Genomic DNA, 15270 nt, shown 5'->3' with positions numbered 1-15270 from the left:
TGTATTTATACAAGGGTTCCGGACCAGCTTTGGGGGCTTTAAATCTATAATTAGTTCCAGAAACCAATAAAGCACTCTGTTTTATAACCCCCCTCCGGCCCAGAGAGTCTGTAATTTTTCCAGATGTGTATTTAAGTTTTACTAACCTATGGAATTCCAATATGAATACAACTATTCTTATTTTGTAGGCATCTTTTGAATAATTTTACTAGTATGCACGTACTTCACAGGTTTTACCAAACATAGGGATACCATAAAAGAGCTTTATGGTAGACGCTCCACCTTGCCGGGTAGAGAAAGTAAAGCGTCAAAACCCATTTAGGCAGGTGGTATTCCTCTGATGAGCCCTAATGGAAGGTAATTACTTGGAAATATTTCGTTAGACTTAAGGTGCTTTTGCTTGTTAACTTACAACGGCTTACATTTATTAATGACGACGTTGCATGGATTTGAACATTTCAATTTGGTAGACTATTTGGTTATAAGTTTTTGTCTTGTGTAATTGGACAGATGAGTAAGGATAAGCCCTTATTCAAGTGCTCATTTATCTCAATTGCTGATTTAGGAAAACAATTCTTTTCTTCTTTTATAACTCTCCTTTTTTTTTTCTTCTCGCTCCTTTTTTTTAGCCAAGTAATTACCTCTAAATTATATGTAAACAATGAACAAATTTTCGAACTTAAATCCCTTCCTCTGAGGCCTCATGGGGGTGGGGATTGACATCCCAAAAGGCAAAATTACTGAACCTTTGAACAATGCTGAAAAATTTGATGTCTCAAAACTTTGTTTGGATGTTTGTTTTGGAAAATGATGGGCGTGGATGGGGAGGGGTTGGTTGCTCTCAAATCACTGTCTCTTAAAAAGGACATTATAATTTTCAATTTCAATTCAAATGAGACCGATCTGAATTTTATACGACCAACAATTTCATAAAACCTTATATGCCCCCAAAGGCATATAAGGTTTTAACTTACAACCCTATCCCCAGATCACTAGGGGGTTGTGTCAACCCTAGAGACATTGTTATACGTTCTTCGAAATTTTTTGAACAAAATTGCTATATTTTCAAGCAGATGCGTTTGGTGAAAAAAGGTTGTCGGGGGGGGGGGGGGGGGGCTAGTTACCCTCCATTATTTTGAGTCTTAAAAGGGAACGAAAATTTCTACTTTTCAACCAAATGAGCCTCCTCTAAAGTTAAACAACCATCCCTTCCGTGAAAACCATAAATGCCCCCAGGGCACAGCTTACAACCCTCGCCCCCAGGCTCTGGTAGTTTGTATCAACCCTAAAAGCCGTTTTATCATCATTGGGCTTTTTTTAATAATAACTAGGAAAATGGAACTATATGTATCTAGAGGCAGAATATCGGTAGAATTGATAGTGTTCCTGTTGTGTTACCTGAAGTAATATATTTTTGGCTATCAAAGTTTGTTTTCAACATTTACCCTTAGACAAAAGTTACCCCTTGCCTTATAGCCTAGCTTATTTAAAATCAATTATTATGTGTAACAATCTTCGTCTTAGATCAAATTTACCCAAGTTAATACGTTACCTAATACGTTAAGTCTGCCTGTTATTTAGATACTTTGTTCCGACTTTAAGATCCTGTGTTCAAGATTGGACAGTATTTTCTATGATTACAACATAAACTTGCCTCTGGCCTTAACTCCTGAAAGCATCAGACCATATCAAAAGGCAAAAATGCAAGTGGGTCCACACAAAAACTGTAGAAAAGACAAAAGTAGAATTCTGGCAGAAACACCAGAAAAAAGAGCACTAGAAGCAGACACTGAGCTAAGGCCTGCTAGGAAAAAGAAAAAGTTGCTAAAAAAGTCAAAGGTTTCATTCATTGCTGACAAAATTAGAGACAGAATTTCAGATATAAATATACAGCTCAACAACAAGTCAGATGACAAGTCTTTACATTGTGGAAGTATCAGTGAGTTTGAGACTGATGAAGAATCAACTTGTTGAAAGTTTGTGCTTGTAAGGTTTACGGCGGGAAAGAAGCAAAACTCTGCTGTTTGCTATGTTGGTGAAATTGAAGAAATAAGTGGCAGACTAGCAAAAATAACCTACCTCCGCCAGTCTGGTGGGAAGTTCATCTTCCCTAAATGTCGAGATTGTGCAGAAACTGACTTTCAAGACACTATCATGAAGCTTCCCGCACTGTTTTCAATAGGAGGAACTGGGCAAACAGCCAAAACTCTTGTATTTGGTTTTGATTTGGCCCAATTTCCCATAAAATAAATTTAATGTTGCATTTTATTTGTATATTATCTGAATTAATTATTACAAGCATTAATCAGCGAATGTCCAGAAATGCCAAATGTGTGTCGGAAGTCATCCCTGGTTGGGACGACTTTGGAGATTTGAAAAGGTCACACGTTTTCGGGTCTCTCCAAGAAACGATTCGATTGATGTCATTGAAAAAAATCACCAATAAAAGTGAATAATCAAGTTATCTATTCGTTTAAAGGGAAGTTTGTATCTTAAGAATTTCGCCTTGTAGGGGTCAAATCCACAAAATGTACGGTTTCATCCCTCTCTCCCTTGTATAAGCGTCACTATGAATAACGATTTTATTCTGTGCTCCTTTTGTTCAAAAGCAAAATTTTTCTTTGAGTGTTTCTTTACCTTGTCTTAATTTTTCACTTATTCAAATTCCTTCTTTTTTATATCATGGCAAAAACAAATTTATCTTACCTCGAAGAAATAATACTTGGGGAGGAGAATATAAACAATTGAAGTACCGCATTTCTTCAGCAAGGCTATATTTTTATTCGTGAACTGGTTTACGTAAACCTATCCCTCCAAAATTCACCGATGTCAAAATTAACTACCACAATATGTATATTCTCTATCTGACTCCCTACTACTATCCAAGCTGAAAGGAGAAAAAAAAACAATTTTTTTCACTCCAGCTGGAATTTTCATCAAATTTGCATATAACTGGACTTTCTAGAAATCCTAATACCGCAACTCTGGTTTCACAAAATAGAACCTTAGATATTCTAAACCGGCCTCTGTTTATGGAGTTATTCTCAATATGAGTGCAGATTAGGGCATTAGCAGTTTTTCAAGGTCAATAAGGGGAAAAGAAACTTAGTGGTACGTCAACTCAGAGATAAGGACCACTCTAAATTTCCTTATTTCAAAGGGAAAAAAAGAAAAGAGACTTCTTATATTTACGAGAGAAAGAGAAAATCTTCATCAAATGCCATAACTACGAAGAGCTAAATATTCTAGGATAAGAGGAAAAACCAAAGGAAGGAGTTAAAAAAGAAACATGACAGAATAATTCACTTCATGAGACAAGTATGCAACCACATATGAAAGCTACGTTTAAAAAAGTATATCTGTAAGTAAACATAAGTTTTACTCAGAGATTCCATAATTATGAAATTACAGCAAAAGAAAAAGCACTGAAAGTAAAAACCTAGAATCTTTGAATTTGACAACGACAGAGGGACATCGTCAAAGGAACAAAAAATAATCACCAGAATGATTAGGCTCATGTATCCATTTATAGCCAATATACGACGAAGGTACGTATTGTTTAAGTATATCTTTAATTTGGAGAGCAGGGATAAAAACGAGCAATAAGACTAAAAAAAAGGAAAAAGGCTGAGGTTGGCAAAGCCTTTAAGATAATGGGATTAGAGTTCAGATCAACAAAATGACTCGGATTATCAACAAAATGACTCGGATTAGATCAACAAAAAGACAAAGCATTAAATGGCGTGTAACAGGCAAGTACGTCAAAATATTAAAATGAATGAAATGCAAAAATTAAGAAATAAAATAGGGAGTAAAATAAAAGGAAAGAAAAAAACAAAACCAAAAGTGAAAGGGTTAAAAAATTCGAAAAAAAACACAAAAATACGTGTCTCGAGATAAACAGAATTCACATCATCAGCAAAAGCTCATTTCAGCCTGCAAGTTTCTAGATAAAGGGAGAAGTAGATGCGGGTACAGAATTACTCAGCATATTTTCCAGCCTCTTGTCTTTACGTTGTAGCCACTCCTTTTTCTGCTGGACATAGATACTAGATGCCGTAATTCTACTATGTTTGCCCTGAGTTTTATTGCAGAAAACCGGCAAAATACGTTTTGGCCACAGTAGATAATAGACTGGATCCCGGAAATCATAGAAAGACGATGAGTGTATCATTGGGCTAATCGTTTACAGATCAAAGAATATCCATCCCCATGTCAAACTCGAATTTTTATGTAGATAGAATACTGGATTTTTGTATAGGTCAGCCAAAGGTAATCAGTAAGAGTGAGGTTACGACGAATTACTTTTACCTTACAAAACTCTCAACCTTACACCGTAAAAAGAATTCTCTCTTATTACAGCCAACATAGATAGTTTTTTAATAAATTACGTCAGCACACAGCGCGACTAGGAAGGAGGGAAGGAGAGGGGGGTTTTCTTCACTGTTTGGGTGTTCCTAGCTTACAGAGTAATCCAGTAAAACTCTTAACTTTAAAACACAATACAATATGTACCCTAACAGCTAGGCCAGAGCCAAAAACAGTAATCAACATATAAACAAAAATCACTAGTTTTGTACTGTCTCTGGACATAGGGAATCCTTTGCAGCTACCCTTGCAATTCTACCATAACCAAAACATTATCCAATGCACAGACCAAAGTCAACAGCAATTCAACGACATAGAATGTCGAAGCTAGAGATAGACTCCCTAAGAGGATTTTTCGAGAACCCCCTCCTCCCTCTGCTAGTTATATTCTGAAACAGAGTTTTGTATGCTTTTGACATACATAATTTTCTGAAGCGTCACATCCAAGCTCATAGAAAAAATGTAAGGAACCCTCATCAGACTTTTGTTCATTCACAGCACTGATCCAAAAGAATAAAAGCATCATCTTCCAGATCGAACAGTCAAGGTAAGAGAAAAGAATAAGAAAGGTAAAGCCAACTTACATATATTTAACAGTAGTATTTGTATCAATTGGAATAAGAGTGGCCAGATTTTTAAGTTTTTGTCCACTTTCTGTTTCGTAGGTCTTGCCACTAATAGCTGATCCGCCGCCACCAAGAGGAACCAAATTTGCCGAGAAACTGTTTTGCTGTGTCTTGTCTAATTCGCCGGTTAATCGTTGAGGTCTGAAAATAGAAAAGCTGCATATAGCACCCAAATTATGAGAAAGAAAGAATTTGAAATTTATTTTCTAGTGAGCACTTTAATCAGGAACATACGTAAGAGATTAATTTCGAGTGGTGGTAGGATTTTGAAATAAGACACAAGTAAAGCTAAAATTTTATGAGAAATAGGTGTAACTATAAAGAGGTCGTAAAAACATTGAGATTTCAGGGGCTCATGGCCCAAACCACTCCCCCACCTGTTATTTGGCTGAACAGAAATCATTGTCTAAAGATAGTTAAAAAAAGAAAATAATTTGAAAAATATTGAAATCAGTCATCTACAGGGGAATCAATTCTCAAAAATATAAGAGAGGGACAAAATGCATTCTTCAAGACCTGAACGAGGACAATTTTGTGTTGTTTTTTTTTCAATTTTTCAACGAAAATACAAAAACAGTATCTTCCAATAGAAATACCAAAAAAGGAAATTTAAAACCTGGGAGGGGGTAAGAGTCCATCATGTTTTTGATATTTTACTCTAATAAATAGGGTTAATCCACCCGGTTCCCTAAAGCCATATTTTATTGACCATGTGGCTTTTGGTTCTGTCCCACATGCCAGTCTATGATGAAATCAAGATTAAGATGGCTTGGCTCCACTCTAAGGATGAAGTTTGAAAAAATGTCAAAGACTACGACGCTTCCCCTTTCCGGGATTTCAGAATTTCCCGGGAATTCAATTTCAAATTCAAAACTAAACACGAATGTCATTTAGACAAGTGAAACTGAATATTTTATCAGAAGCTAAGTGGGAAATGGGTTATCAATTATTAAAACACTAATAAAGGAGAGGATGAAACTCTTCTCCTGCCATCGAGTCTGTTTGTCCTTAAAGGTCAAACTTCAATAAACCTAAAGCTACCTTTTCTGATAATTGAAAGTAAGGACCGACCTTAAAAATTAAAAATTAGAAGAATTATTCTGTATATGAAAGGGGCTGTCCCCTCCTCAACGCCTCGCTCTTCACGCTAAAGTTTGACTCTTTCTCATAGCTCTATTTTTTAAAACAGTACAAAACTTTACCGTAAAGAGCGAAGCGATTAAAAGGGGACATCCCTTTTCATATACGGAATAAATAAATCAATGTTCATTTTAAGTTTTAACGTCGGTCCTTACTTTCAGTAGAAAAAACTTGTTGTTTTTTTTTTATTTAATCAACTTAATAATCTTATTCGTTCGAATGCACTGTGCCATTTTGCCAATCAGGATGCAGTCACACTCTTTCCGTTTAATTGAATAATTCTAGTTGTAATAGCAGAAGTTGCAGTAGTATTTGCAGTCACAGTCACAATCAGAGTAGTAGCAGTAGTCACAGTGGCAAGTAGAAGCAGCTGCAGTCATGTGTTGTCTCATTTGAAGTCACAAATTGTCGCAGTGCAAGTAGTCTCAGTCGCAGATAAAAGTAGCCGCAGCAGCAGTCAAGTTCCATTCGTATATGCGAGTAGTTGTAATCGCAGTCATACGTTATCGCAGTCAAAAGTATTCCCAGTCTTAAATAATCGAAGTAATAGTCATAGTCACAAGTTTCCAGTCTCAGATGCAAGTAGTCATAGCCCCCGTAGCCGTCACATAGTCAAGTAGACGCAGTTGCAGTCACAGAGGTAGTACCAATAACGTCCTAAATACTAGAGATTTTCAATATCACCAGATCGGTCCATGATCCAATTAGAGTACCAACCGGGTAGTCATTCTTAAAACAAAATGTACAAAGAAAATTTAAATCCGAGAGGTGTTAATAGGACACAATTTCCACAAAAAAAGTAAACATAGAAGACACAAACATATTTTTTCATAAATTATAATTATAGCGGTTCCACTGAAATTAATTAGCGAAATTTTTAAACGACTTTCAAGAAGTTCCTCGGGTAAAACAAAGAGTTTTCTATCATGATGTCTTTACCTCATCTCTTTTATTTTTTTATTTCTTCTTTCATTCCTAATATTACAAGAGCGTAACTAAGAACTGAGCGTAGTATAGCTGACGGACGAAAATTGGTGAATAGGATCTATTCACTGAACCCGACGATGCGAAAAGACTAGCTTTTTCTTTCTAAGAAAACATAAGAGCTGAGAAAAAACAAATAAAACAGTTTCATCTGAAAGATCTAAGGAAACTTTCATTATTAAGTTAATTCAAACCCAATATTATTTAATAAAGTTCAAAAAGAGATCAGTCAAGATAGAATAGAAATCCTTAAATAATAAAATAGAAATCCAGAATAGAGTAGAAATCCAAGCTTAAAAGAATAGAAATTCATGTTATTGTGTTTGCAATAAAACGTCTTCTGTTGCATTTAACGGTGACTTCAAGCCGGTTTCGTGTGGAGATGCGTTAGATTTTTGGACATTTTCAGAAATCGCCGTTTGTAGTACTTTTTAAAGTTATGTTGATGATGTCGAGTTAAAGGTTACTATTATTTTAGAAGCATATTAAGTAACTAGGTCTGATCAGGTCTCTTCAAAATTCAGAAATGACAAACCCACTGGCTGTCCACATCAAAATAAAAAGAAGGGGCTATGTACTAAATTCGTTACTGAACACTCGAAATGTGGAGACAGATGTCACGGGCATGGGGCTAAAACTGAGCGCAGGCTCTGAAGCAAAAGGATGACTGAGGGTGACCGACGTTTACCCCCTCCCCCTGTAGAAAATAAGGCTCTTCAAATTTGAGAATTTTATTTGAGTTTTGTCTTTTTATTTTCCTTAGGGGGAAGGAATTTTGGTGTTTGTGAATTATGCGCCCCTCACTTAAGTTTACAGAGTGTAAAACTCGAGAACAAACCGATTTCTTCGTTAGCTTTTTTTTTCAGCTTAGCGCGAGACAAGACAAAGACAACCGGTTTGGAAGACAAAGAAACCGGTTTGTTCTCCAGTTTTACACAGCGTAAACTTGAGTGAGTGGCGCACCATACACAAGTGCCAAAATTCCTTCCGCTTATGGAAAAAAACTCAATAAAATTCTCAAATTGGAAAGCCTTAAGCCTTATTTTCCAGGGGGAGGGTATTTTCCGCGGGGGGTGTTTCCCGGAGGTTATTTTCCAAGGGGTGATCGCCGGGGGGAAGTAAACACCTAGAACCATGACTGAGACCATAAATGCTGTATGCAAGATTAGGGAGAAGTGATAGTCTGAAAATCTACTAGGAGCAGAGTTACATGACATCATAACAAGAACAGGCTAGTTTAGATTTTATTCTTATGTCAAGTTCTTGGTCATTAAGATGCCATTTGAAATTCTGTTCTGGCGAATGTTACTTGACTAACACTTTTACGCTTAAAATACATCGGTGAAAAGCTAGCGTTTTTTTTTTTTTTTTCAGTGAAGAAGTAATGTTTCACAGAAGACAAAATCGCACGCACAAAGTAGACACGTGTCTCGTAAAAAACGTTAATATACCCCTTGAAGCATTAAAAAAAAAAAATACCAGAGAAGCGTAAATAATAACGGCAAATAGTTATTCTCCATTAGGGAAAAGAGCTTTACTAATAAAGAGAGCCTAAAGACTATCATTGTTTAGCATATACACTTTATTTTCATTTAGTTAAGCTGTTAAGCAATGTGCTGAACATTGTCAAACATACATTTGGTAATTTTATTGGCAACCTCTTTCGCAATTCGGTGTGCAATATGCTCTTTAAGAAATGTGCTGAATATTGTCAAATACACATTTGGTAATTTTATTGACAACCTCTTTCGCAATGTAATGATCAATGTGCTCCTTAAGCAATGTGCTGAACATTGTCAAACATACATTTGGTAATTTTATTGACAACCTCTTTCGCAATACAATGAGCAATGTGCTGAACATTGTCAAACATACATTTGGTAATTTTATTGGCAACCTCTTTCGCTTAGTTGGGCCAATACTACAGTCTTTGCTAGTAAACAAAACTCTCCCACGGGGCCAAACAAAAAACAGGTCGTCCCCAACCAGAGTAAGAAGAGGTTATAAGAAAAGATTCGAGGAAAATTAGCTTTGAACAGACTGGGGTGGAGGAGGAGCTTGTAAAGCTGTGTTGGGTAACGGCGCATTGCTTCTACAAAGAGTTGTTAGTAACAATAGTGGTATATACTACAAGCAAGATAGGATTTATTCATCATGAAATGCGCATACGATATTACGTTTAACTATTCCCCCAAAGGCTTTTTGGCCTGTAAAGAAGGGGGAGGACAAACGAGTCACTTACTCAGAGAAGAAAAAAAACTAAAGTATGAGCTGGGAAGGCATTCTGAAGTAGCTACCTCAACTCCTTCTCCCTTTAAAAGGCACAAACCTTCGGAAATCATTGTGTTAAAAAAATGAAACCTATCAAAATATATGATTTGATTTAATGAAGAACAAAAAACTGTGTTCAAATAAAAGATAATCACTTATAGAGAGAAGAGCAAAAAGGAGAAGAATAAGAAAATTATATAAAATAAAATCTATAAAAAAGAAAATTAAATATATTGAATAGACTAAATTAATTACGTAGATTGGTAGATTAAACAAACTCAAATAAAATAATATATATATATATATATATATATATATATATATATATATATATATATATATATATATATATATATATATATATATATATATATATATTTTTGTTTTGTAGGCTATACTTAGAACGAGTCCAATATCTTATAGAACTTAATTTACCTTACTGTAAATAAATTATCTTTTAAATTTCCAGCCTTTTCGTCAAATTTCATGAACATTTATTTCGTGAAATCTCATTCACAAATGTCACCGTTCCCCTCTGCTAAGGGAAAGCTTTTTCTGAAATAGCCGAATATTCGAAGGTACTTCAAATTAATTCAATCTTAGAATATTCAAGTTAGAATTCAAAATCTAGATGTTACAATAAAACCAGGGATACTTTATGAGATCACATTAAAATCTATGCACGAATTTGAGGTTGAAAGAGTCTTGAGTGCTTGAAAAGTTCCTTTCTTTTATTGTATGGATCAATATAAACGTTACTTGTAGTTATGAATGACAAATCCAGTTAAGCTGGAAACAGGTTGTTTTGTAATGGGTTATATTTTGAGGAAGTGCATAGGACCTATTTCTTAGGCCTGATAATTTATGAGAGGATAATTCTATAAACACATCTCTCTCAATGTATGAACTGTACGAAAAATTATACAGAAATACTGAGGAGTCCGAAAATTTCAGAGAAATCAATATTGAAAGACCCCCCCCCCTTCCCACTCCTTATAAGTCTCTTTAGACTGGTTAGAATAACAAGATAATGACATCATATACCAGGACTAATGTAAAAAGGAGCATTATGTTAGTAAAAATTGAATCTTTCTGGTCTCCTGGCCCTTGCCATATACCAATTCGGCAGTCGAAAAGTACCATATGTCAATTTTTTAACATTGGAAACTAGAATGGCTTTCTTAAAGTTAATGTTTTTCTGAAAATTACTTGAGTTAAATACAATTTGTCTGTAATTAAAATTATATGTACAATTAAAAATTATCAGAATGCTTGAATGATGGCAACGGTTGTTTCTCTAATTCTGAAAAAAATCGTGCTGTGTTGAAAATTCACGAAATTATGATATTATCCCTATTTAGATAATGCCACAATTTCGATATTCTACTTGAATTATTCAAAGATTTAATGTAAGCCCTATTTGGCTCATTTTTTAAAATAGACCGGTGTAGGTTTTGAAGGAAGGTTATCAAACTTAAGAATTATTTGGGGGTTAAAAGACAGCTTGAAAATCATTAAAAGGTTAAGTTTAATGAATACCCATTATTTGGAATTACACGTACATGTAAATGCTGATTTTATTTTCAAGATTGTTTTCAGACTACCGTTTTTCCGTTTACTACGCACAACACTTCCTATAATCTTCCTTAATCCTCCATAATCTTCCTTTCATTACACCCCTACACAGAGGGGTCGAACTGTGTTTTCTTGCACTTTCTGCTTAATACAGAATGTTTCAAACATGCGCCACCAATAATCCTCAGACGATCCCCTCGGAAAATATCTATTATAACTACGCTTTTGTATTCGAATGTTGCAGAAATCTCTAGACTCTCTTCTCTTTATATTCTTGTCCTTATCTTTTGCTCAAGCATGTTTTTCTGCGTAAAATGATATTTACTAAACATTTCCTCTATAGACAGATTTTAAGTCGGCAATCCAAAAAGTCCAAATTTGTCTAAATTCTGAATTTCGACTTGTCTGAATTCTGTGATTCTCAGCTCGTTGGTTTTGCAAAGCCTAGCACATTGGCCACTTTAGCAGCAAAAAAAGACGAAGTTCGGCTCGGAGATGGAATCTAGATAGTTGAGCCAGTCTTACTTTCCACACCGCTGAGGGAATCTTTGACGTACCTACTAGTCGAACGCATAGAATAAAATTGCAATAAGCGAAACTATGTTCTGAGCAATGCTTGCTTGAAGATTACATGATGCTGAAAGGTTCATTTACCTGTTAACATTCGTAATAATTCCATTATTTTTTATTTGACTTGAACAAGTGGCTTCAAAAATATCGATCAATCTATCTATTTAACGATCAGTCGAATGTCCAGAATAAAACGTATCAAGTGTAATTCATAAAGTTGTCGGCAATAGATTTTAGAAAGTTATAAATTAAATTAAGAATGGAACATAAACATTGACTTTTCATAATAAAAAAAAGAAGACAAGTGTAATTTGTCTTTGCATAAGGACATTTGTGCGCAAGAGCCCGAAATCTTCAAGTTCACAAGTACTTAACATAGTGCCGCAAGCTTAAACAATGTTTCGATACAAAACAGAGAACGAAAATAATAAATAATTAAGAAAAAAACAAAACGAAACGAATATGATTTTCAGCAAGTGAATATAGGCGAAAAGGCAAACAAACAAAAAAGAAACTAATATTTTGTTTTTCTTCAGTTTTTTCCCTTTTTCTACAGGTAACTTCAAACGGTTAGTGCTCTTCTGATCTGAAGATGGCTTAGCGTAAGTCTTTTCAGAAGACTTTGTCGTTTCTTTTCTATTCACTAGATGAATATCACCCTTGTTTGGTTTTGTGGGGGGGGGTCGCATCTACTTTCAGAATATATCTACTAAATAGCACTATATGTGAATGTGCTGAAAATTATTTTTATTTGCAATCAAATATGTTTATATATTTTAAGGCATCAAAATAAATTTAAAAACGAGCTTTTCAAAAAAAGAGACATCTAGGGGGTTTCAGACATCATCAATCGCTGCAGCCAGCCAGATACAATATTACACAGCGATTACTTATGCTAAAGCTACTACTGACAACTCTAGCACTATGCCATCTGAAGCTTTAAAATTGATACTCTAAATTTTTTCTAAAAACTGCTAACCTCCAAAACACTTCTAAATTTGTAATGTGCAGCATATCCCAGACTTCCTCCAATTTAAATACCTTGAATTCCATTCATTTGAAGTACTCTTGGAACATTTCGTCAATTTCAGAAAAAGCATTTCCTTATAAGAGGGGGAGATGCTGAGACTAACAAATGTGATTTCACAGAATACCTGGTCTCAGAAAATCTGGAAGATATTTCAAAGAAACTTTATTTACAGCAGGGTAATTTAAATTGAGCAAGATTCAGAACTCCATCAAGGGAATCATAAGTACCAAGAAGTATGTGAAAGGATACAGGATGAGACCATTATGTTTACTGGGAAACTGCTCGTGCATGGTATATATCTGGCCCGTAGACCTGGTGGACTGATGGTTAGGTTGTTTTTGCGGATGAAGGATATAGGTTGTCAAAAATAGTTCTTTATGGCGATTCAGCTGGGCTTTAACGAAAAGCAGGACATACTAGAACGGAGCAGGAAGAGATGATAATACAAGATATAGGAGAAAGTGTAGGAGAAAGTGCAATAGTGACAAGATATAGGAGAAAGATATACAAGATAAGGAGAAAGTGTGACCACAGAGGGATGTAGGATAAACGTGCACAGATGTGGTGGTCCAGGCGGCTAGTGTTACGTTTTGCATACTACCCAATGCAGCAGTTTAGCGCCTGATCAAACAGTTCATGGTAACGAACTGTAGTAAGGAGCGACCCGGCTCAATAGTAACCAAAACCAAAATACAAATTTCGTTTTAATTATTCCTCTGCGGAGAGCCAAAATCAAAACATGCATTGATTCAAAAACGTTCAGAAATCACGTTTTTGAACTGAGAAACAGTTTTTTACTGTTTTAAAATGTTGAGTTAAAAGAAAGAGTCAAACTTTAGCGTAAAGAGCGGGGCGTTGAGAAGGAAAAGCCCCTTTCATATACGGAGTAATTTCTGTTCGTCTCAAGTTTTAATGTCGCTCCTTACTTTCATTTAAACAACTTGTTTTTTTTATTTAATAAATCTAAGAGGCCACCAAATAATTGTGTTTTGTTTCGGTAATTCATGAGTAACCTTTTTCCCGTTATTCTGTGTTGTTGAATACCTTTTATTAAATGAAAACAGTGCCTAAGTGTTAAGCAAAAATACAAAGTTCCTGATTGAAGGGATCATCGTTTATGATGGAAGGCTCCCAAACGTCATTTTAAATTTGTCGTTTCACCGACCATTTTACCCTTTTAATAGTTTTCACTCTTCAACGAGGTATATGTGCGCGTTGAATCCGTGACTTTTTTTCTTTCGTAATACAACCCAGTCGAGGAACATTCTTGACAACAGGTTTTCACAAGAAAAATTAGTATTTATACAAAAAAAACATGAATCTTAAAGAGATCATAGCTAGCATTTCTGGATGTAAAGTTTGAAAGATTAGAATCTACCAAACTGTAAATCGATGGAGCACACATAGATTGATTGCTTTATTCATATTCTTTAGGCCTCTCACCATTCATCCCTTTTAAAATTGTTTGCCTTTGGTTCTACCTCCATACCTTCGATGATCAGGGGTGAATTCAGTACATATATTTCTGGACTTCCTTAAGATAGAGTTTACATAATTTACCTAAATTATAATAAATGCATTTAAATTATTGTTCTCCATCTTTTTGCAAATTTTGTTTCTCTTTTAATTTCAATTCTACTCTTTTAGTTCAGAATTCAAGTATTCAATAAAAACTGAACACAAAAAGAACACTTCCCATCATATCACCCGCAAGTCTCTACGGCCGGAAATGCAGAGACAGAAAGAAAATGCCATAATAAACATTTTCTGACTGGTGTAACAATTTCTGACTCAAGAACCAAGAACGGATAAGACAGCAAAATTATCCAATATACTATTTACCTAGTACAAAACTCTGCACTAAATTATGCAAGGAGAAAATGTCATCTTTGACGGACATCGTCAAAGATCATGACGATGTTTGTCACATTTTTGAAGAAGCTTCTGTGATGGCTAAGCCTAATTACATTTTTGGGGTGAGGTTATAGGAATGAGTTTTAATATCATCTTTTTTAATCATTTAACTGAAAATCAGGGATAATGGAGTTTCCCGATTTGACCATCTGGGGGGGGGAGTGGGGGCCGGTCTATTCGGAAAATAGAAAAAATGAAGTATTTTTAACTTACAAACGGTTGAACAGAGCTTAATGAAATTTGATGTTTGGAAGGATATCGTGTCTCAGAGATCTTATTTTAAATCCCGACCGGATCTGGATAAAACTATTCTGAACTCTTTCCTGCTAGGAAATTGAAACAAAACAAATGTAAGGGAAATGTAAGGGAAGTGAAACAAAAAACAAATTAAAAGGATGAAGGATGAAGGATGAAAGGACAAAAGGAAAAGGATGTAAAACAAATTGAAAAGCAGGGATAAAACTATTACTCTGACGTACAGGGAACTTCCCATTCAGCGCGCTATGATGTGCGTCATTTTTTAACAAACTTTGCTACTGTTCGTATATATATATATATATATATATATATATATATATATATATATATATATATATATATATATATATATATATATATATATATATACACTAGCTGTTGCTGTACCTAGTGGAAAACTCTGCACTAAATTAAGCAAAGAAAAAATGTCATCATTGACGGACATCGTAGTAAAACGTGTCAACATGCCCATTGTTGGTAAAGCTCCACCGGCAAAGTTGACAGATAATCCACAGTCGCTGAAGATGTCAAAAC

General features: G+C 35.0%; 1 protein-coding gene across 1 annotated transcript in view; it reads right to left on the bottom strand.

Annotated features, from left to right (window-relative positions):
* Positions 1–15270, bottom strand: part of LOC136027492 (zinc finger matrin-type protein 3-like) — a 172647-nt gene that overhangs the window by 34579 nt on the left and 122798 nt on the right. The window contains exon 7 of the mRNA XM_065704802.1: positions 4953–5135. Within this exon, the coding sequence (XP_065560874.1) occupies positions 4953–5135 (183 nt within the window). The remainder of the gene's footprint in view (positions 1–4952; positions 5136–15270) is intronic.

This window comes from Artemia franciscana, chromosome 5 (assembly GCF_032884065.1).
Source record: "Artemia franciscana chromosome 5, ASM3288406v1, whole genome shotgun sequence".
NCBI lineage: Eukaryota > Metazoa > Arthropoda > Branchiopoda > Anostraca > Artemiidae > Artemia > Artemia franciscana.
The sequence above is the reverse complement of the archived record's forward strand: the minus strand, read 5'-3'. Positions and strand labels throughout refer to the sequence as shown.